Source organism: Bicyclus anynana, chromosome 10 (assembly GCF_947172395.1).
Source record: "Bicyclus anynana chromosome 10, ilBicAnyn1.1, whole genome shotgun sequence".
Taxonomy (NCBI): domain Eukaryota; kingdom Metazoa; phylum Arthropoda; class Insecta; order Lepidoptera; family Nymphalidae; genus Bicyclus; species Bicyclus anynana.
The window spans coordinates 5,067,424-5,091,089 of record NC_069092.1 but is presented as its reverse complement, the minus strand read 5'-3'; the positions used below and the strand labels follow the sequence as shown (position 1 = coordinate 5,091,089).

The window sequence follows — 23,666 nt, the reverse complement described above, 5'->3', positions numbered from 1 at the left end:
AAACATAAACAAGCTTTCTAAAAAAAATCTGTCTGTTTATCCGAGCTAATCTTTGGACGAAATATAACGGGTCTTTCACTGGCAGATAAAAAAGGTTGTTAAGCAACATATAAGTAGAGTAAGAAGGCTACTATTTATGTATTTATATCAACAAAAGTTCATAATATATCTACCAAACTTAAGTCAGAATCGATCGTCAGAAAATGGTTTTAATTTAACAAGATTTATCCTCACACAACCACCAACAAGGCATGTAAAATAACAATTTTAAAAAAAATCCTAAAAAAAACGTTGTAAAAATACAAAAACGTGTTAAAAAAATAGTGTTATTTGTGATAAATTTAATATAATTTACTTTTATTATTTATGTATACGTTTCCTCACTTTTTTTTGTTGTACCTATCCATTTCTTTTGTTTACAATCTCTCCCACTGGTCACTGGCAGAGATCTCTTACAGAGATAAGTGTTTGGTAAGTAAATAAATAAAATAAAAAAAAGTGACGTAACTTAGTGAACCTCTAAAGCTTGCAACTTGTACCCCAAACACTACAGGTCGCAATACAACCGAGACAAAGTTTTCCTGAGTCGCAACTTCCCCAGCAGAATCTGGCACGAAACTAGCGCCCAACAACTTAATACCGACTGTAAATTTGCAAGGAAATTAATTTCTTACTCAACACGTTGCATTCTAGCTAGCTGTTTTATTTAAATGTTTACCACTTAGAACCTAGGAGCTGCAATAAATTAATCTTAGCTTTTATCGTGCTGTGCTAAATAATCCCCTGCTAAATCATTTCATATACCATTTAAATCGACTGCATCGATTGATTTTTTTTATTAAAGCTACAAACTTTGACACTGGATACTGAAGTCTTCAGACCTGTGTATGTTAAATCAATCGATGAATCGTAGAACGTATGGAGTACAAAAACAGATTTTTGGAACTGATATCAAAGTAAAAGAGAGGTTTCCTAATTGGCCCAGGTCTGGCTGGTGGGAGGCTTCGGCCGTGGCAAAGACGTGCCGCCAAGCGATTTAGCGTTCCAGTACGATGTCTTAAAGAAACCGAAAGGTGTGTGGATTTTCATCCTCCGCCTTACAAGTTAGCCCGCTTCCATCTTAGATTGCATCATCACTTGTCCATCAGGTGAGATTGTAGTCAAGGGCTAACTTCTAAAAGCATAACTAAAATAAACTAATAACAAAAAGAGGTTGTATTTGAATTTTGTTCGTTTGTTACGAAACTACCTACTGAATCGATTTTTTAAATTATTTCACTTATGTAAAGCTATGTTATCAGCTAGTAACATAAGCTATATTTCATCTCCGTATTCCTACGGGAATAGGTACTACGCAGGCAAAACCTCAGGGGATCTGCTAGTAGTATATTATAAAAATGTTTTTCAAAATACCTCTTTATTTTGAAATGGATCCGGAAATAAAGCAACATTATATCTTAAACTGAAATGCCAACATCCGCATTATAATTTAAATGCAAATCCTAGCTTTATTGCTCTACTCATAGCGGAGCAAAATTTATTCAAGTCTTTTATTTAATCTTACAGTGTAAGTAAAATGCAAGGAAAACTACGCAATTTAATATAGTAAGAGAAAATCGACGAATCGTGTCATAATTGCCATTGGCAATCTAAAGCTCTTAACCCTCGAAAGTGACATTCAAGATACGCCACTTAAATTATTGCCTTAATTTTATTGTAGTGGATTGTGGATACAACAATTTAGAGTAAATTTATAGTGCAACAGTTTTAACTACGTTAAACTACTTATTTACTGAAAGGGATGATTATTTTGTGGCTTATATTTCATACGTACATAGTACATAGACAACTAATTGATTGTAAATTGGATCTCATTCTGAATTTTTCTATTTGTCGATCATGAATTAAATAACGTTGCGGTAAGTTATAAAATTTGGACACGTCTTACACAAATTAGTACCTCAACTAGAACATAATATTTTAAACATAAAAATGGAACCGACTTCAAAGACTTATTTCAGTTATTTTTATTTTAACACAAAATTAATAAACCGATTTTCATTAAAATTAAATGGGACCAATCTGGAAGTATATATTCTTTCAAACTAAAAAAGAATTTTCAAAATAAATGAAGTTATGAAGTAACAAACATTTTAATTTCATACGCGTCGAATTGAGAACCTCTCCTCCTTTTTTGGAGGCCGGTTAAAATTAATATAAAAAGGTAAATGAGTTACTATGCACAGAAAACGCAATATAATGTTTTATTGCTTTGTTGTTATGGAGCTAGATTTGGGTAATAGAAGCAATTATAGATATTTTATGATTATATAGATTTTGAGAAAGACAAAGAACAGTAACTTTAACACTGTTGGTAATTCTAATAGTGTTAAAGCAATTCAATTCTAAACTGGTAGCACCAGTATTACATTAAGATACACTTCATGAGTTATAGCCTCTATTTCACTTCTATGGATTTTAGTTATTAACGGTTTAAATTTATAGTATACCTAGTTTGTACCTATTCTACAAATTAGTCAGTAACATTTCTTTTTAAGATTCCCGACGAACTACATTGTTTTCTCAAAAGTAAAGAAAACAATGCACTCGTAGTAGCATTATCAAGGACCTGTAGTCAAGTAGTAGTAGTAGACCTGTAGACCTGTAATCAAGGTCTCTTTCTACAAATGCTAACGTTTCGAAAATTAATAAAATGTATGGTAGTGACAGATCCGATCCACAACATGATCACGTGACTTGTCGATAGTGAATGTCATTCCTGTACATTTTGTTAGTTTTCGTAGCGTTAGCGTTTGTAGAAAGATAATCGACATGCCACATGGTTACAACCCAAGCTCCTTTTTCTCAGGCTTCAGAGCATATGTATCGAGTGAACACTTGAATTTCTAATTCAACGATGTCTGATTAAGGCCTTTGATATCGTATATTTTGACTAGCACTGGACTCAAAAATCTATAAAAATAATAAAATGTTTCATTAAATGGCAAAGCATCTGACATAGACAAGATCCAATCAATCGGAATTTATATTACAGATTGAATCTGATTTGTTACATTGTTATATAAATAAATAAAATATTGGAGCTTCAAAGAGATAATGAAAAATAAAGACATAGACATGAGTATAAAAAGGAAACTGTTCGAAGTTGCAATATTACCATGCCTAACGTACGGATGCCAAACATGGTCACTAAGAAAAGAAGAGGAGGATAAACTTTCTATCTGCCAGAGGAAAATGGAAAGAAGCATACTGGGCGTAAAAATAAAGGACCGAGTAAGAAACCAAACCATAAGGAAAAGAACACAACTGACGGATATAATAAAAAGGATCCGATCCTTAAAGTGGATATGGGCTGGACATATTTGTAGACTGCAGAACGATAGATGGACCAAAAGGGTGACGGAATGGGTACCAAGGGGCGAAAAAAGAAAAAGAGGTCGTCAGAAAAGGAGATGGAGAGACGTCTTCTCACAAACGAGTGGCTCGGCCTGGATGCGTACAGCCCGAAACAGGAAAATGTGGAAAGATTTGGGGGAGGCCTACGCCGTACAGGCGACTTGTATCTAGTGTATTATTTCTTTTTTATTAATGTTAGATTGTAAGTTAAAATTGTAAATGGATACTAGAATAAAGGCTTTTTATTTTTTTTTATTATTTTATTTTTTATATAAATAAATAAATTAGCGAAGATTTTTTGAATGTAGGTAAGTAAAGATTTATAATAAGTAAGTGTTCTACAAATAAGAGTGGCAACTAAAACTGCAAATACATTTAGAGACTACTAGCCGTATCAGAATTGCCATTGGCAAGCTGAGCACTTAACCCTTAAATGTAGAACTCCCGATACTCCGCTTGAGTTATTGCCTCCATTTTGCTGCAGCGGATTGTCGTTATACTAGTCAGCGATTGTTTAAATTTATAGTGCAGTTTTTTAAAGCTGCCTTCGAATGCTAGGGCAAAAATGATTCAGCTGAATTTTGAATTCAACGAAGAACGAGAAATGTGAATACAATCTTGAATTATATTAAGCTATCGGACGCCCGCGACTTCGTCCGCCTGGATTTCAGTTTTTCACATATCCCGCGGGAACCATGAATCCATAGGAAAATCTATTTCCAATCCAAATTTCAGCGAAATCGCTTCAGTAGGTAGCCGCAACGTAAAGGAGGAACAAACATACACACTTACACACACACAAACTTTCGCCTTTATAATATTAGTGTCATGAAGCGTTAATTTAGAAGAGAAGCCCGTTGATCTGCATTGGAGCAGTGTGGTGGGTCAAAGCTTCAAGAAATAACTTTTCCAAAACTACCCCTGAATTATTCTACTTATTTAATATCGTACCAGAACGCTAATTCACTTGGTGGTATTGTTCAGGTAAGATGATAAACAACTAAGTATTTCCGTAATACGACTAAACGTGAGTATTGTCGGGGCCCTTAGTCATGAGCTCGTATATACAACGTATATCTAGTTTACATTTTATGCATTTACTAGTAGTATAGGTTAACGTTGGCACTGTCATCTCATTATAGAGATATTGTTAAGCTATCTACTGCTTTTCTGTGATGCCACATAGAAACATGTATAAGTATTAGGTTTAGAAAGCGTCTTCAACTTGAAGTTACATCTTCTACATTCAAGCTTAATTGCTAAGATCTGTTAAATTTTAGTCTAACGTCAGCCACGGTCGATCAAGTAATCTCACATGCCAGCAGCGCTAACGGCTTGACGTTCGATAAAACTGATCGTGTGTTGGTCGCGATCGGCATGATGTCATGCAACCAACACATGATTAGTTTTATCGGTTTTTTTTCTTTACAATTTAGCCCTTGACTACAATCTCACCTGATGGTAAGTGATGATGCAATCTAAAATGGAATCGGGCTAACTTGTTAGGTGGAGGATGAAATCCACACCCCTTTCGGTTTCTACACGACGTCGTACCGGAACGCTAAATCGCTTGGCGGTACGTCTTTGTCGGTAGGGTGGTAACTAGCCACGGCCAAAGCCTCCCACCAGCCCGACCTGGACTAATTAAGAAAGTCTCAATGGGTCCAGCCGGGGATCGAACCCAGGATCTCCGTCTTGTAAGTCTACTGCGCATACCACTGCGCCACGGAGGCCGTCAAAAACGGTTGTCAAGCCGTTAGCACTGCAGGCATGTAAGATTAATTGATCATCAGTGGCTGACAAAATCTACTTTAATGTATGACATTAATTAGATATTTTATGGTTAATATATAACTTGATTTTACAATAGTCTTGGAAACCCAAACGTTAGTTCTTAAAACCTGTCGTAGAGTATACTTGAGCTACAAGGTTCTAACATACAGCCTTTAAAGGTTTCAAAGCGAAATATGCGCCGAACCAGTACACGCTTTGTGTCTACATAATATCCTTTGCATGCAATAGATGGCGTACATTATTATTATATGGATGCTTTATCCATTCAAATTGAGATATTATTATAAATATAATAAAAATTAATTACTCTTTACTTACATTTTCCATTGCGATTCAATAACGTGTTCAAATTATGTTTTTTCGCAGTACCACAGCGCCATCTTTAGGAAAATCTCGAAAACATAGTATCCGTGAAAGCCTTCAAAGTTTCTAGAAAATTTTCTTGTTTCCGTCTTCAAAGTGATTCGTTAACCAAACGTAAGGTGACACTAATAAATTGTAACGTCATTTATTATATCTTTGTTCTCGAATGTTTAATTTGTCACTTGACCTTCACATACATTCAATCGCTTTGTTGGTGATATAAAATATTTGCGGGTACTTTTAATATCAAACGATTAGTTATTTACACTTTGATAAACGTTATTTTTTTGAATTTCACACTATTCCAAATTCAAATCCTCGCTCGCAGACACCACAACACAAACTGTTGACAGTGAGTAAACTACATCTCGACTCAATTTCTGAATCACTTTTCTCTTGGCGGGAACGTATGCACTTTCATCTTTCCTCTCCCTCACACCACCATGCCTCCCGTATCTCTGTCTCGCAGGCGTCGATTTTAAACAAAACCATTACTGTGAGAACAAAAAAGGGTCCCCTTTGAGCAAATTGTAATATATCATCATTTTGACGTTATGAGCTTGGGGTCTTCGGCGAAATAGTGTGCTTTTGTCCAGGGCACTAAAATTTATTGGATAACGGTCACTATCTATGACTAACAAACCTCCGTTATTATAAAATTATTATGGTCTAGTCACGAACAGTTGATACTTTAAAACGTGATTATTTTTAATGCAATACTGTTTTATTTAATTTGTAGTAAAAATTATAGGAGGTAAGATAATTAATTAAAAATGTAACGAACGGATTTTTTACTTTCAACACGATTATTTATAATATTTTCACCGCAAATCGTCCTTAAAAGAAAATAAGATAAAAAAGAACATACCGGTTAACTTGAGATCTCCTTTTTGAAGTCGGTTAAAATGGACGGATGAAAAAATGGAATAGACTTTAAAATCGATTTTTTATTATGTAGATTTTGGATTTTGGTGGGTGACGATTAAAATTATTTAAGATATTATCGTAGCAAAAAAAAATACAAAGATGGATTTAACACTATTGAATGAATAAGCGGTATCAATATAAATATCAGTCTGTAGGGGTTACTGTATAGTAAGTAGATAAATATTTACTGTATATAAATACCATTTCGTAATTACTGAACAATCTATTCGATTCTGCGTGGCGATTCAGTGAGGCGATTATGAATCGTTAATGATGAATCATCCATCGATATAAATTTTATCACTTCTGATCAATATTATTCTATGACGAGTGATGACGTACTCAACGTGCGAAACCCATGAGAATTCCGCGATGCTTTGGGGCCTATCTAACGATCTACGATCGATGGAATCATCAAAGGTCAAAATCTTAACCTCCTTTTATTAAGTCGATTAAACAATAAAAACGAGCGCTACCTACTCGTTGCACTATCAAATTTTTGTCGTGTGTTTGCACCAGTGAGCGTTTACCCTTACTTTTTTTTAAACGTATGAAATACTATAAAAGTAAGCCGCGTAAGGCACGACACCACACGGACCAAACTCATTTATCAAACTCAACAAAAGGTGATTTGAACAGCTGACGGTGCTTTTGATTTCGTAATGTTCAATTTATACTAGACACGTACAGTACAGCTGGTCCAGTGGTTAAATTATTTGACTACGGAGTTTGAAGTCCTGGGTTCGATTCCTGTGTCGGTAAACTAATTAACCGACTTCCAAAAAGGAGGAGGTTCTACGTTCGGCTGTATGTATGTTTTTTTGTTTAAATCTTCCGAGAATTCTCCGTAGCGGCCCGCAGTTGTCAAGGCTTTTAATGCGTTTGTAGCAACTTTTATTTATATCTGATGTGATCATCAACCTAACCTAACCTTTAAGACACGAAGCCGCCAAACTGCATTGGAGCATGATGGGTCTTGACTCTTGCATATTCAATAAAGAATATCAGGTTTCAAGGTTTACACGCGGACGAAGTCAAAAGTGTATGCTAGTTAGAGAATAAAACAATACACTAAACTCGCTATCATCATCATTAACACGCCATATTTAGCTCACTATTAAGCACGAGTCTCCTCTCAGAATGCGAGAGTTATTATGGCCTTTGTCCACCACTAGCCTAATGCGGATTGGCAGACTACTCCTCTCAGAATGCGAGAGTTATTGTGGCCTTTGTCCACCACGCTAGCCTAATGCGGATTGGCAGACTACCCACTCGTAGAGAATTAAGAAAATTGTCAGGTATGCAGGTTTCCTCACGATGCTTTTCCTTCATCACAAATGATATTTAATTCCTTACTCTAAATTATTAAATACCAATACACTTATCAACATTTTACACATATAATCAAAGGGTACCTGTTATCATTTAATAATTTATTTTCTAAAATGGATACAGGTTTTATCTTAACGAGCCCAGTATCGGTAGCTGTAGGTAATAAGTATGTATACCTACTACGTAGGCAAGTGATCTACATCGACAGCTTGCGTAAGTTGCGGTTACCATCACGTGGTCATTAGAAATGATCTGTTACAAAAATATTATTAACCAAAATGATGTCGCCTAAGGCCCTGTAGTCATGAGCAGACTTAACGCCATTCACGAGTATTGAGACTAAATCTTGAGCAAAGCTTCATAGTCGCACAGTTTAAACAGCGAAGCAAGAATTTTTCTTCCGTTTCCGGAAAAAGTTTCAATCCGAATACCACACTCAAAATACCACCTACTCAGTGGCGTGCATAAGTAGTAATAAAATTAAGCAAACTGTAAAAATCTGTATTTAATAAGCACTATGAAGACAACTCTTAGGGTATGCAGTACTTTAATGCATGTATGAAGTGCACGCCACTGCACCTACTTACCTATTTCAGTAAATTTTGCTTCACTAGCACAATAGACTGATTTTGAAAAAAAAATCATTGGTTCAAGCGTTAACAAATCGAGGTCCTAAATTTTACTGCGTAATGTAATGGGTTAGGTAAATTAATATAAGTCACGTTTAAAAATGTTTCCATTATAAACTTCTAAAACAGTGTAAGTCTATATTCAGCAGTATTTATATTTAAAAACATGGTTTTTACTTCTAAGTACATAATTATTTATAATTTGAATGCTACTCCTAAAATATTATATTGTATTTTGGTGTGACTGCGGCGTCCGCGTTTGGAGATGGCGTTTTATATACGACCATGAAAAAATACGATTCAAAAAATATCCTTCTATAGAAAATACACGTCCAATCCCCAAGTCCCCAACACATCGAAAAAATTAAAATCTTCACTATGTTTCATTTGTACTTACACTATTCATGAATCTGTATTTATCTCTTACTAGCTGACACCGCGCGGTTACACCCGCGTGGTTCCTGTTCCCGTAGAAATATGGAATAATATATAGCCTATAGACTTCCTCGATAAATGGGCTATCTAACACTGAAAGAATTTTTCAAATTGAACCAGTAGTTCCTGAGATTAGCGCGTTCAATCAAACAAACAAACAAACTCTTCAGCTTTATAATATATAGATAGATAGATAGATAACAATTTTTACTTTGTCCCCTACTACTACTATAATGTAATAGAAATCGTCACAAAGCGACACGATACTGTATCCAACTGCAAGTTATCATAGTAGGCATGTTTAAGTAAAACTATTCGAGTTATCCGAAGGAGCAGTTCCTAGATACCTTCACATTATCGGTCAGGAACATTGTTTTGTATAAGAAGTACTGACATTTTAGCTACCGAAATAATTTTAACCTATTATCTTGTGTTCGTTTACTATCAGAGACCCGGTATGTCCGTCTTATCGTAAGCACACAAAGACAATAGTCACGTCAAAATGTAGCACACAAACGAACAGAGTCATTACCAAATTAACGACATTCAGGTGAACAAAAAAGCATTTAGTAAACAAATCTTTGACAGTTCGGTCGTTTGAGTGCTCAGTGATTGTGTAATTGTGACAACATACTTGGAGATTTAAGAGGTGTGTGCCAGCGAGTGTAAAGATAGATACCCACAAGATGTCCACGACGTCTCCATCCCCACCACCCAGCCTACAAACGAGTGACGATTCGATGGAATCTGTTTCTTCTGAATTCTCAAATGAGGCAACTCGACAGCAAATCTACAACTCCGCTCAAAAGAATATATACAAAATAAATTCTCTCACATCGCATAGTGTGGAGGACATACTTTCTGAAGGTGCCAACTATAACGCTACAGAAAATCCATTCCCGGATTGTAAAGCAGAAGTTCTAACCGCAGTATCTAGTCAAGCATTTGTGCAAGATTACAACTCCAGAGATTCGACGGGGTTTAGTATACACGATATTCTTGGTTTACAACAGTCATACAATACTGCAACCGGTCAAGAAAGTTTGTTAGAACCTAGATACGAATATCACATACCACATTATGACAATATAAGTAACAGTTCTAATAACAACTATGGATCTGGCACTGAGGAGGTTGTATCAGATCATATTGCTAGAACTAGTGACGACTTTTTTTCTGCAAACGAAGCAGAAGTCGAAAACCAAAACATTTATCACAGAAGCTACCCAGAAAGTAAACCTGTTTTATGTCATAAGAGTGATTTGGGCAACGATGTCGTAAAAAATCCTGAAGACGAAGCGAGCGATATCAACGAATCCAGTTTTCCTAGTCAGGTAGTTATTATCATTTTACACCTAGCCTCAAAACTAATTAAGACAAGAACGTCAGCCACATTGAAGTGATTTACCGCAGCGCAACCGGATCCATAATGACAATTTAATTTTGTCATAGATAGACAATTAAGAAATAGGCTGAATTTGGTTTATTACACTGTTACGCTTAGCTCTTACTAGTCGTATTTTGTATAAATAGTGTATCTGGTTTAAATTATGACTTCTGGTGTTTCAGAGTTCAACATGGTGTAGTAAATCCTCCATCATCAGCAATCAGATTATAAGTGCAGCATCTTTATCGAACGGTAATGCCTAATGTTTTTTTTTTATTTTGTGTTCCTATTGTTCCAAAATTAATTTATAAAAAAAATTAAAGTTTAAAACAATTGAAAGCATTAAAAATGATTAAATTTAATAAAAATAATTATTTAATTGAAAAACTAAAACAAATACTAATTAACATTTTTAATTATATAATACGTTTCCACGTTTTCAGATATTATGTCTACTGAATCGTCTTATCCTAAAGGCTTCACTAAGCGCGCACGCACTGCCTATACAAGTACACAATTGGTAGAATTGGAAAGTGAATTTCATCAAAACCGCTACCTATGTCGTCCGAGACGTATAGAGTTGGCGAACTACCTGCAACTGTCGGAACGTCAAATCAAAATATGGTTCCAAAACAGACGGATGAAGTACAAAAAAGACAACAAACATAACAAACCAAGTTCTTCAGTGGACGACAACAGTCCATCCAGTTCCAAGGAAATGTCACCAACTCAAGATCACAAGATGAGCCACGGAAGAGGCTGCGGTGGTCACGATCGTCACAGACGTTTACTATCAGAAAGCCACGCAAGTCATCACAAAGTTTACGTAACATCCAATGACGCACTTTCCCGACCACCCGAATACTCGTCAGTGAATGCACTGAAATCGGTAATTAAAGGGCCTCAGAGCACAATCGAATTGCCAGCATACACACCCAATCTATCATATTCGTCGTACTACGCAACAGGAGCAAGTAGAAGCGCTTACTCACCAATGCCCGAAGTTTATCGGTACACTGATGAGTCACTGCAACCAAGTGCACATACACTATCACTACAGTCAGACAGCTACGTTCCAAATGGTGGTAACGTGAAACTATGCGAAGACATGTCACGATTTCCACCTGGATCTACTTATTACAACACACTAGCGAATGGGGTGGTAATGCACACGCCAACGACTGAATCATATGGATTCAGTACTACTTTGCCTACATTAAATACTCCAACATACGATGATACTGCTTTACATGCAAGAGCTGGCCTTACCTTGCCTCCAGACCCCTATTTTTCTTATATGGCACCACCTGAGCCATCTAGTCAACAAGCATCTACTTCAACAAGTAAATACTCTTCGTATATATCTTTATAATGAATTGTTTGACAAATAAGTTTATGTATTTTATAGACATGTATTTAATTTATAAGAGTTACTTATTTAATACATTATACAAATTTTCTCTGAATAAAATATTTTTAAGTATGTATAGTTTTCAGTTTCAAATATTAAAGGTAAATAAATGTTTTATGGTAATTTTAGTTTTACTTACATTTATTAAACTTAAGTAAAAAGTACTTATAAAATTGATAATTAATATTAAATAAAAAAAATATTTACATATTTAATAATTAGATAACATAATATACATAGAGTTACACATTTTACTGGGTTAATCACAAAAATTCACTAAAATCTATTCATATAAAAATCGTATCCCCATATTTAGAATTTTATATAACGTTATGATCAGAACTCGCAGGTGAAATGGGTTCGTACATTACAACATCTTCTGTAATTGCTGGATATAAAGCTCTACTTGAATTTGTGTTTCTACAAAATTCCAGATCATTAAGATTTAAATCTTTAGGGATACAATCATCAATAACATTAACTAACTCACTCATAGCGTGATCATTTAATGTTACGTAGCCATTTTCATCTGTGTTATCTTTTATTTGTGCTTCAATGAATGTCAAACTTTCTGAATAATCTTGAGAATCTTGTGATGATGGGGAATCGGATGTATATTCTTGACATTTTTTATCTGTCAGGCGACGACGGTTTTGAAACCAAATTTTAATAGCTTTTTCACTGAGCTGCAAACTATTCATCATCGCTAACCTCTCTTCTCTGGAAATGTAAGGTTTCCTCTGGAACACGCCTTCGAGAATAACTATTTGTTCCGTTGTGAAAATTGTTCGCTTGCGTTTTCGTTTCAAATTTACTCTCAATGCATTTCGTTTGGGCGGACCTGTAAAAATAAAAAAAAACAATTTGAATACTCATTCAAAATTGCAATATTTCGTAGTAATAACTATTTTTTTTCATAATCTACATTTACTACATAAGGTACATATTATTACTACATATGGTATTCGAGTCTACTGGCATGCAAATGACGTCAGTCGACAAAACCGAACTTAGTTAAAAAAATAGTTTGCCATTACACACCTACTACAAGAACTTTGCGCGTAGTGGGTGTGTTGAAAAAACAAAACAATGTAGCTTTTGTTTTCAGGTAATATTTCCTTTATAAGACTTTTTTTGGATAAACATTACTTGTTATAGTTTTACCAACTTCAAAAAAAGGAGGAGGTTCTCAATTTGACGCGTATGTTTTTTTTAATGTTGTTACCTCATAACTTCGTCATTTTTAACCAATTTGAAAATTCTGTTTTGTTTGAAAGAGTATACTTTCAGATAGCCCTCATTTAATCAATTTTTAAAAAAATAAATAAATAAAATAAAATTTTAACATAAAGATGGAACCGTCTTAAAAACGATTTACTTTTTGATTTTAACACAAAATTAGGTACTAAACCTTTTTTCAAGAAAATAAAATGGGACCAATCTGGAACTATATTTTTTCAAACAAAAAAAGAATTTTCGATATTGGTTAATAAATGACGAAGTTATGAGGTAACAAACAGAAAAAATATGCGTCGAATGATGAACCTCCTTCTTTTTATCAAGGAGGTTAACAATAAAAATTCTACGGAGCAACCAAAAATATCACTATCTCTCTCATTGCATTGGGACGAAAGCAGTCCTGGATTAGCCTAAAGCTATATATGCAACTCCATAGTCCATAGTACGTCTAGGGCACCAGTGTGGAGCGTGAAATAAAAAAACAATTATACAAAAGTTAAAGAATTTAAAATCGGGGCGTTTTAAATTATGTTTTTTTTTTACAAATTATTTCTTTATAGTTCACAGACACGGGAAGATTGCTTACGGCATCAAGGTACTTTAATCTGGCACTGGGTGAATGAGATGGGACTGAGACTGCCATTGGTCGATATTTTATCTATTTCTCTTCAAGAGATTCAAAGGTAGCATGTACTGGGAGGTACTGAGTTGGCCCCACATCATCTACCGTATACGAAAATATTGTCATACTCACTTGAATGTAATCCATGAAAACTTCTCGCATGCGATGTCTGTTTTTGATTATATACTGAATAGTTGAAACAGTCTGTCGCAGGATAATCCTGAAAATAAATACACAAAGATATTAGTAGTGCCAATACTTAAAAAATCACATTATTTATTTTAGACTATAACTGCAAAAATCGCCAATTTTAATAATTTTTGGAATAACTATAAATTCAACTTAATAAAAGGAAGACATATTTTGCAACAAAATATTTTAAAAGAAATGGGAATCTATCATGTTTTAGATGTTACTTAGTTAATGCTGTAGTTGCCTATCAGAAAAAAACAATTTATCGGGAAAAAAATCTTAGGTGACAGGTAGCATTCAAGCTCATATAGTACGCAGTCACCCTAGCCAAAGATAAATATCAAAGATTAATCTTAACTCTTTCAAAAGTCAAATATAAATAGTTGATTAACTATTCAAAGAGGTACCTATCTAATGTTGCCAGATTATTGGGCACGATGCTCGGTTGAGATCAATGATAATTATCCTAATATAATATAATAGTTGGTTCCGATTAAATGGAGAGAGAGAGAGCCTATTATGAATTAGGTATATTATGCTGCGAGTAAGATTGACTTTTGGCCTAGCCACATCATTCGTCGCCGCGCAATAATTATATACCTACGCATGCAAAATTATTTCAATACATATTTCATATCTGCCAAGCGTATCCCAACTACCTACTTACTACGAGTAGACTACCCTAAAGAAATAGTATTAAATAGTATTACTCACCGGTGATGGACAATCTGGTATAAATCCCAACACTTCGCAGTTGTTTATCCAGCCTTGCACAATGGCATTCTGAAAAATAAAATACGCCTTATTATTAAACCGACTTACTAACAAAAACTTCAAACAAAAGAAGTCGTTTCTTAACATTTTATTATAATCGCTTGACATCAAATAATTAATTTATTACCTACATTAAATATAATTTAACGTAGGATCTTCTCTCTGGTCATTGCGAATATATCGCAAAGTGTGGCCTAGGCATTATAGTCGTACCTTACTGCTCCTAGGTACGATTGTAATACCTACATACGATTAGGACGCATTTTTTATAAAAATAATATTTACGTACCTGATAAACTAAGCAACTAGAATCATTAAATACAACGGTATCCTCCTCTTGACATGGCTGAGTAAATCCGTGCTCGGGCTGAAAAAATAAATGAAACGATTATAAATATTTTATAAATATAGTCTACATACTAACGACATTATGTACTGTATACCAAATATCAATAAATATATTTTGTATAAATCCACTAAATCATCATGCCTTTACATGATGATTTTGTATATTTGCTATAGTAAAATAATTGGAGCATAATATAGATTACTCTGCCCAATGTCATGGTCAGTATTGGATTTCCTAATTCCCAACCCAGGCAACGAACCCAAAATCTCATAAACAGTCTATCTAACTACATCAGACCAACGAGGCAAAAGAAAATATACAGAAATTAATAAACGAATGAGAACACATTTTATTTTACTTTTGAATTATATAATTAGAGAAATGTCATACTTACTATGAATCCCATGTTTTCAAATTGAACAAAACTTTCATTTGGATAACCCAATTGAAATCTATTCAAATGTAACATGTCGATGAAATGCGTACTTAAGCGATGCGTACTTTTTTGAACTCACTGTCAATAGACTTGTTATATCTACTGTGCAATAGATCTAAACACTAACTGATATAATTATAAAAAAAAATAACCCTTATATGTTAAATTGTTTAGGTAATTAGGACAACTCCCTCTCCAGGTGCAAACTTGATTTCTATTGGCCGTTTTAAGCTAACACTAATTAGCAAATCGGAAGGGTTCGCAAGATTCTAATTAATCTGTTTACATTGTAATTAAGCTTTCCTATACCGTTATATTTTCAACCGACTTCAAAAAGGTTTTCAATTTGATTGGTATAGTTTTTGTAATCAACACTCACTAGAAAATGTCAGTAATATACCTACTTTATTTATCACAGCAATCCACAATTTTATTAAATTATTATTGCTAGAAAAGTATCTGTGAAATATAAAACGTTTTTAAAAACAAATATATTTTTGTCATAACATACTTATGACAAAAAACGTTGTATTTTTGTATTTTTTTTACTTTCCGCTTTAAAAATGTATAGAATATAGCTTATAAATAAATAATAATGATTACCGTACTTGTCTGTGTTTATTTCCGATTTCATAATGGCAGGATAAATTTTCCCAAGCATTGGTATTATTCAATCAATTTACAAGTAGCACTCAATTTAGCAAACCATTGGAATATAGGTTATATTAATCGTATTATATTGGAATTACACTTTTTTTTACTGACTTTAAAAAAAGGAGGAGGTTTCTCAATTCGACCGTATATATTTTTTTTAGATATTACGATTGAAGCATAGACCACAGATATTTTAGAAAATAATTGCGGGTAGGTTAACAAATAATCGATATGTCTCCTTAGTCTGTGGTAACGCTGTGTGCGTATCAAATCTTGGATTCCGTTGAATGATACTTTGCCACGTTATATTTAGTGATATTGTTTAATTTGATTTATATTTGGAATGTTTCAAAACGTTTTAATGGCGGTAACACCGTTGAGTGAAACAAAGGAGGTATGAAATGTTTAGTATTATATTGTATAATTCATATTTTTTCTAGATATTTCAGTAATATTTCTAGACTAAATCGAATGCGTAAAAATCATAACTTTAGCTACAGTAGCTACAGTACTTTACAGTTAGGTTAGTTTTAAAATAGTTCAGTATGTGTATTTCTAGCGCCAGGCATAATTTCAAACGTCGTCCAACTTATAAAATAAAAATCGAAAATTGCTTACTAATTCAGTTGTTAATTAAAAAGATAACTTTGTCAGTAAGATACCTCAGAGTCTGTTAAAACTAGAAAGATGAAATTTGGTATGGGTTTGTATATTAATTTCGTCTATAAAATGGTAAAAAGAAAGTTTGTAAAAGAAATTTTGGGGTTCTTTCCCTACATGCAAAGTGAGGATGAATCCCATAGTGTGGGGTATGGTTATCGGTATTTTTGTGCATTACACAAGGGATTAAAGTGCTAGCTTAATATACGGAACCCTACACAGCGCGTGGCCCGACACGCACATTTTTTTTTCGTGTTGAGTAAGTGCCGATGGCTCCATGTGGTACCACTACGGCGTCACCGGGGGGGGTTTGGGCGAGCGCAGAAGCATCGCCTGATGAGACCCGAAGGCTGAAATAAAGATAGAGGACGGAACGGGGGAAGGTTTTAATATATAATCTAAATAAGGCGGACAGTCTTTCTTTACTTATATACCTATTCTAAGATTATAGACAAAGTTAATAATAAGTTTTGTTTATAATTGATATTTCCTTATTTTTTCAGATTAATAGCTGGGAAAACCGACCATTCGTACACAGTTGGCCAGAGTCAAGTCGTCAAAAGAAGATTAATAAAGGTAAATCCACCCTCTGTTTGTATAAACTATCATCAAAATGGGTGGAATAATCTCAATTTGGCCTACCGTTCTTATTCTCGTAATATCTGTACTAACATTTTAAAGCGAGAACTTTGTTTGTATGTATGTATCTCTGGAACTATCTTTGTTTGTATGTATGTATCATTGGGATTGGGGCAAATGGGACTAATTTAAATATGCCAGAATCATAAGGTCCACTTAATAGAGGTACCCACATGAGATTTTTATTTTCATTTTCAATTTTGGGCTTTGGGCACCATGAATTAACATTATGAAAGTAAATAAAAACGTAACGCTGGGTTTTTTTTTGACAAGTGACAATTACACTTATATTTGTTATGGGTGAAATTCTTTTTCATTCAATATATGTTATGGGTGACATTCTTTTACAGATACAGGAACAAGAACTATAAAGAAGAAGAGTAAGCGTAATCGTACTGCTTATACGACAGACCAACTGAAGTCCCTAGAAAAAGCATTCGAAGTAAGAAAATACATAGATGCAGATCGTCGCAAGGAGCTCGCAAAGTATTTGAACATCGGTGAAAAATGCGTCAAAGTTTGGTTTCAAAACAGGAGAATGAAGGAGAAACGAGACATTCTAGAATCAAATCCTGATAGTTCGAGTGAATACATTTATAAAACAGCAGCAACAAGCCCTTCAGTAGTTCAGAACACATGCGAAGACCAATACATCCCAAATAATTACATTCATCCGATTCCAACCAAAACTGACCCACAACTATACTATTATCCAATTGAACAAGACATGAAAAATTTGCAATCGTCACATGGGATTGGTTATCAGAATTATAACCCTGTTGAATATATAAATTATAGTGTACCTTCGCACCCTAATGACTATTATCAGAGTCATACAAATATTAACCCTACACAATACCCCTATGCAACCATACCCGATTATATGTACACGAACACAAATAACACTCAGTTTATCCAAGATCAAATGAATACATTCTCTGAGGTCCCTAACTGGTCTAACAATACGGAATTAACTTATTTTTAGATTTTAAGTTTTATTTGTCTACATTGATAGTCTATATCTGGGGGCACGGCAGTGCCCCCGCAAGTCGAACAAAATTTATGTTTATATTGTTTAATAAATTTTATAATGGACACTATTTTTGTAAATCATCGATCCTTTATTAGTAAATTAAATTAATAGTTATATAATATATTAATTAAGCTCAGTGAACTATAAGAAAAATACTATGATTTGTGTTATTTAGTTATCTTATATTATAAAAATTTCTATCTTTATTTGAATTTGTTATTAATTAGTGATATAATTTCTATCTATATCATGTTACTATTCTATTTATTCTCTATAAATTAATTTATTTCTTATTAATAATACTTGACAACTTTATTTTCCATATTAAACTGCCAAAGTTTCAAAATAAGAGAAATAAAATGAATCTATGTGTAATTTTTATGCGACGTGATAAGTTTAGTTAATAGAATTTTAGTATTATATAAAATTTTATAATATATGAAAAATATAAATATTTTATTATATAAAATTGTTAGCACTTAACTAAATTTAATTTTAGTTTAGTTAATGTATACTTATTTAAATGTATAAAATAAAACGAATTTTTAATAAATTACTATTATTTATTTCTCTGTAAAAACTATAACATAATAATTATAATACGACCTATTATTACTTAGTACTTAGCAGTAATATAAAGAGTTACATTTACTTATGAGGCTCGCTGAAAGGTATTGCCAGAATGTATTGTGGGTGTGCTCTTACACTATGTTGGTTGTAAGCTCGTGAGTTCGAGCCATGGCAGTTACAACTACAACTGCAGGAATCTTTAACATGACTATTAACTAAATGCACTCCTGTACTATTCTGAGGGATGCCCATCGATACAGGGGATGGTTGTGGCACGGGTAACGTTGACAGCATATTAACCGGTCGCCAAATTACATGACCAGTTGGAAAAGCTGTAGGAGGAGGGTAAGCATTAGGAATATGCATTGGTATGAACCTTGGACCCTGTGCTGTATTCACTGGATAATGGATTCCACTGGATATGGATGGATATGGTTGTTGTGTATGCAACTTGTTTAAATTCTTGGATGACAAATCTTGAGGTACGTCTTGGTCAGTGTTTGAATTACTCTTTGTTGACGGGCAATGATTTGCAGGACCTTTGCTTTGTTTCTTAGAAGGTGTAGGATATATGGTTTTCTGTTTGAACAGTGGTGCAAGAGTTACATTTGGTTCCTTTTTTGGGTTCTGGAGTGATACTGGTGTTGTCTTCACAGTATTGTTAGTTGGAACAAAAGACGTGTTATTATAGTTATTCGTTGAATCTCCTTTAACTTTAGGGTTGACTGGAGATTTAGTAATTGTGCATAATTTTGGATTTACTGTCACACAAGTAGGTACGTTTGGTGCCAATGGCTTCATATTCACTACGCCACAGTGATTATCATTATTTGATTGCCAATTACAAGTATTATTAATTAATGGTTCATTAGCAGTCTTCGTGGTATCTCTAGTAATGTCTTCCATTTCGAAATCTTTGCTGCCTTCCTTTTTCTCTCTCATACGACGGTTTTGGAACCAAATTTTCACGGCTCTCTCCGGGATTTTTAGTTTATCTGAAACATCCTTGCGAGTGCCGCTTCCGATATAGGGAAATTTGGAAAATTCTCTCTCTAAATAATTAATCTGCTCAGTAGTGAATGCAATTCGAAACCTTTTGGACTTTTTCGATGCACAGTTTTGAAAATACTTCGATTTAACCTGGAAAATATAAAAAATATATTTGATTAGTATGAATGTATATGTAAATTGTATTATAGGTGCTTTTAGTTTACAAAGTTATAAAGATTTTCATAAAAAATGAACGATATTTTATACTAGAGATAGGGCACTAACGCGTCTAAACTTAGGCGGACAAATGTGCATAATTGTCTTAATTTCATTTAATAAGAATAATCTTTAAAACATGCTAAATATTTTTATACATAAAGGTCTTCGGCTTTGTTTATAGGTAAAAATAAATAGTATAGGTAGCATAAAAATTATGATTGACATTTCATTAGTAATAATTGTTATTGTAAACGTGTGATTTAGTCAAATCATTATATTCACACATTCAAAATGTTCTTATTAAGCTTTCCCCATTTCAATATTATAACGTATTCATCAAGTTATAAATTAGGTACTTTTTTATAGTCGAAGCTAAATAATACCTATTCACCCAGGTGACGCCACTGTTCTCCCTGTTAGAACCTACGGCACTTACACAATCAGAAATAAATCCTATATCAAGAGTTGGACACAATCCATTTCAAGACAATAGACATGCTCCTTGAATGATCTACAATGTATTGCTTCACTAGCGGACGCCCGCGACGTCGCCCGCGTGAAATTTAGGTTTTCGCAAATCTCTCAGGAACCATAGATTTTTCCGGGATGAAAAGTATATGTTAAGTCTATGTGTTAATCCAGAGTAAAATCTATTTTCATTCTAAATTTCAGCCAAATCGGTTTTAATTGCAGCGTTAAAGAGTAACAAACATCCAAACTTTCGCGTTTATAATATTCGTATCAACCCATATTTGGCTCACTGCTGAGCTCGAGTCTCCTCTCAGAGTGAGAAGGGTTAGGCCAATAGTCCACCACGCTGGCCCAATGTGGATAGGCAGACTTCACACACGCAGAGAATTAAGAAAATTCTCTGATATGCAGGTTTCCTCACAATGTTTTCCTTCACCGTTTGAGACTTGTGCATCTAAAGAGTTGGAGGTGCATGCCCCGGACCGGATTTGAACCCACACCCTCTGAAATCAGAGGCAGAGGTCATATCCACTTAGCTATCACGCATAGGTTTATTTACAATATTAATAGGATATAAATTAACACCATGTAGGCTATCTGCTCGTCCCATTAACTATTACTATGAAAAAAATCCAAAACACTTACAATAACATTTTGATTGTCCTTAGCCGCCATTTGCCCAGTTACACGACTCATGTTAGATTCCTTCACACTCTTCGATTGTTTATATAAAAGATACTTCATGACAAACCACTCGAATAACGGTAAAAAACATGTAGCTCAATCAGTAAAGATCAGAAAATAACTAAACATTCCAATATTATAACGTATATATATAAATCATTTCGACACATTAATTGACTCTTAGCAAATTACTCGAATATTGTCCATCATTAACTAATTATGAAAGAAATTAATAATTCGACTATCAACGGAATATCAAATACCGAGGCACGTTTTTATGTATCATTGAGTCTACATATACTAATTGTAATGTATTTAGAATGTAACAAATACATCTTATTTTAAAACTAATTAGGAAGGTACATTGACAATCATTTAATGAGTTTGCAGAGACTTGGATAAATAACTATTAGGAGGCGTTTGGCTTGACATGTCAGTTATAATAGTGAAAATTAAATTATTTTTGCTCGATTGCCGAAGGACGGTTTTATTTTCGAATATATGTAGGCAGAAGAATAGCGGAAGCCAGCGACTTCGGTCGCGTGGAATTCCGTTTTTCACAATTCCCGCGCGAGCCATGGATTTTTCCGGGATGAGAGTAGCCTATGTGTTAATCCAGAATAAAATCTATTTCCATTCCAAACTTTTGCCAAATTGATGCAGTAGTAGCGGCGTAAGAGTAAGAAACATTCAAACAAACATCAATACAAACTTTATAATATTAGTAGGATATGTAAAGTTGTCTTATTGCACTTTGCTCCACCTAGGATAGTAACGTAGGTATTCAATTAAAAATATGTTACATACAAGTAGGTAAATATGTTAAATACTTGTGTGTGACCTATTTTTAATCGAGTTCAAAAACGGAGGTTCTGTATTCGAGTCGAATACAGAACCTCCTCCGTTAATGTATAATGTAAAAAAAACTCGGTTTTTATTTCCCCCTCATCAAGGCGCGTGCATTACCTCATACTCGTATATAATTAACTAGAGGACGCCCGCGACTTCGTTCGTCCTTAGACCTCTTTAATCTGGCCCTATCGCTATTATTTATATTAACTATTAACTACGTGCCAACTTTCATCTCTTTAGTTTCTACAACGTACCGGGACGCTAAATCGCACGTCTTTGTAGGTAGGGTGGTAACTAACTACGGCCGAAGCCTCCAACCAGCTAAGCCACTGTTTTTAACAATACCTATATATATAAATAAAGAGTACGCTCATCCATCCTTTTTTAGGTCAAAGGAGGACGTCTTTCATTTTCTACCGACGAATTTTTTTTTTATTAATGAACACGTGGTCCTTTTTAATGAGTGGTAGTACGATTTTCGAATTAGGTTCCATATAAAGGAATAAAAAATGCAATCCTAAGGATAATAAGAAAACAGGGGATGATTGATTGTAAAGTAAAACCACGCATAACTTTTTATAGTGTAGTATTTTGATAATTATTTTTTAGGCTTCCGTAATCTACAAGGAACCCTTATAGTTTCGCCATGTCTATCCGTCGCCCGTCTGTCTGTCCGCCTTAGCGCAGAAACTATTATTACTAGAAACATCTGTAAATTGGCGCCTCCTTCAAAGTGATCAATCAAGAAAATATTATGATGTTATTTTTCTCGTTTTAGTGGGTACGTTAATGTTTAGAAGTCGATTGTATTTAATTTTTCATTGATGCTTGAATCCTATTAGTCATAACGTGATGTAGTTTTGAACTTTTCTTGATAATTTATGGACAGTCTAACAAAAAAAGGTTTTCTTAAATCCGAACCATTATTTCCTATGATTAGCAAGTTCACCTAAACAAACGAACTTTTTATTAGCTTTATAATAAAAAGATTTAATTAATAAAACAAATTGCAGTTTCACCCACTCTACCCATTAGAATAATAATAATTATTTGTGTACCTATATAAATAACCTTATCAGTCCTTCAAACAAAAGACAACCAAATATAACTAGGCATTTATGTTATAATTTTATCTACCACTAAATGGGGCCAATTATGTAGGAAATCAACTTCAAAGTAGCCTTGTCATCACAAAACTATATTGATGTAATTTGTAGTACAGTCGACAAAAGTCTTTCTAGTAAGTGGTGTCAGATTCGATTACAGAGTTATACATTAGTAAATCTTTACAACTCTGCATCGTTGGTCCAGTGTTTCACAGCGTAATGTCTTACGGTATTTTGTTGTGGGGCAAGGCTGCTGATATACATTCTATATTTGTACTTCAAAAAAGAGCAATTCGAGCAATATATCAACTAAAATCACGCGAGTCCCTTCGTCAAAAGTTTAAAGAAATAGGCATTTTGACAGTAGCCTGTCAGTATATATATAACAGTATAGTTTATGTAAGACAAAATATTAATTTGTACAAACGAAAAGGAGATCTAAACCCACGTCTTACTAGACACGGGCATAAGTTAGTTATTT

General features: G+C 34.0%; 4 protein-coding genes and 1 long non-coding RNA gene across 6 annotated transcripts in view; 2 read left to right on the top strand and 3 right to left on the bottom strand.

Annotated features, from left to right (window-relative positions):
- Positions 1-6,077, bottom strand: part of LOC112057773 (uncharacterized) — a 65,577-nt gene extending 59,500 nt beyond the window's left edge. The window contains exon 1 of the long non-coding RNA XR_008251135.1: positions 5,530-6,077. This is a non-coding gene — a long non-coding RNA (uncharacterized LOC112057773). The remainder of the gene's footprint in view (positions 1-5,529) is intronic.
- A 3,376-nt stretch (positions 6,078-9,453) lies between these two features.
- LOC112057772 (homeobox protein DTH-1-like) lies at positions 9,454-11,743 on the top strand. The gene is made up of 3 exons (XM_024098315.2): positions 9,454-10,231; positions 10,467-10,536; positions 10,728-11,743. The coding sequence occupies exons 1-3, from the start codon at positions 9,584-9,586 to the stop codon at positions 11,654-11,656; spliced, it is 1,647 nt and encodes a 548-aa protein (XP_023954083.2). The 5' UTR covers positions 9,454-9,583; the 3' UTR covers positions 11,657-11,743.
- LOC112057799 (homeobox protein ceh-31-like) lies at positions 11,581-16,123 on the bottom strand. 2 transcript variants are annotated; one of them, XM_052883860.1, is made up of 6 exons: positions 15,916-16,123; positions 15,712-15,766; positions 14,812-14,889; positions 14,463-14,531; positions 13,689-13,776; positions 11,581-12,536 (listed from the first exon to the last, which is right to left on the bottom strand). In XM_052883860.1, the coding sequence occupies exons 1-6, from the start codon at positions 15,966-15,968 to the stop codon at positions 12,016-12,018; spliced, it is 864 nt and encodes a 287-aa protein (XP_052739820.1). In that variant the 5' UTR covers positions 15,969-16,123; the 3' UTR covers positions 11,581-12,015. The 2 variants fall into 2 exon arrangements, with proteins under 2 accessions (XP_052739820.1, XP_023954112.2); XM_024098344.2 differs by lacking the exons at positions 15,712-15,766; positions 15,916-16,123 and adding an exon at positions 15,266-15,700 and having other exon boundaries at positions 11,873-12,536.
- A 71-nt stretch (positions 16,124-16,194) lies between these two features.
- Positions 16,195-18,519, top strand: LOC112057800 (homeobox protein pnx-like). Its single transcript, XM_024098345.2, has 3 exons — positions 16,195-16,355; positions 17,125-17,197; positions 17,611-18,519. Exons 1-3 carry the CDS (start codon positions 16,305-16,307, stop codon positions 18,243-18,245), a joined length of 759 nt encoding a protein of 252 aa, XP_023954113.2. The 5' UTR covers positions 16,195-16,304; the 3' UTR covers positions 18,246-18,519.
- A 316-nt stretch (positions 18,520-18,835) lies between these two features.
- Positions 18,836-21,535, bottom strand: LOC112057798 (retinal homeobox protein Rx2-like). The gene is made up of 2 exons (XM_024098343.2): positions 21,189-21,535; positions 18,836-20,003 (listed from the first exon to the last, which is right to left on the bottom strand). Exons 1-2 carry the CDS (start codon positions 21,285-21,287, stop codon positions 18,942-18,944), a joined length of 1,161 nt encoding a protein of 386 aa, XP_023954111.2. The 5' UTR covers positions 21,288-21,535; the 3' UTR covers positions 18,836-18,941.
- Positions 21,536-23,666: the final 2,131 nt, after the last annotated feature.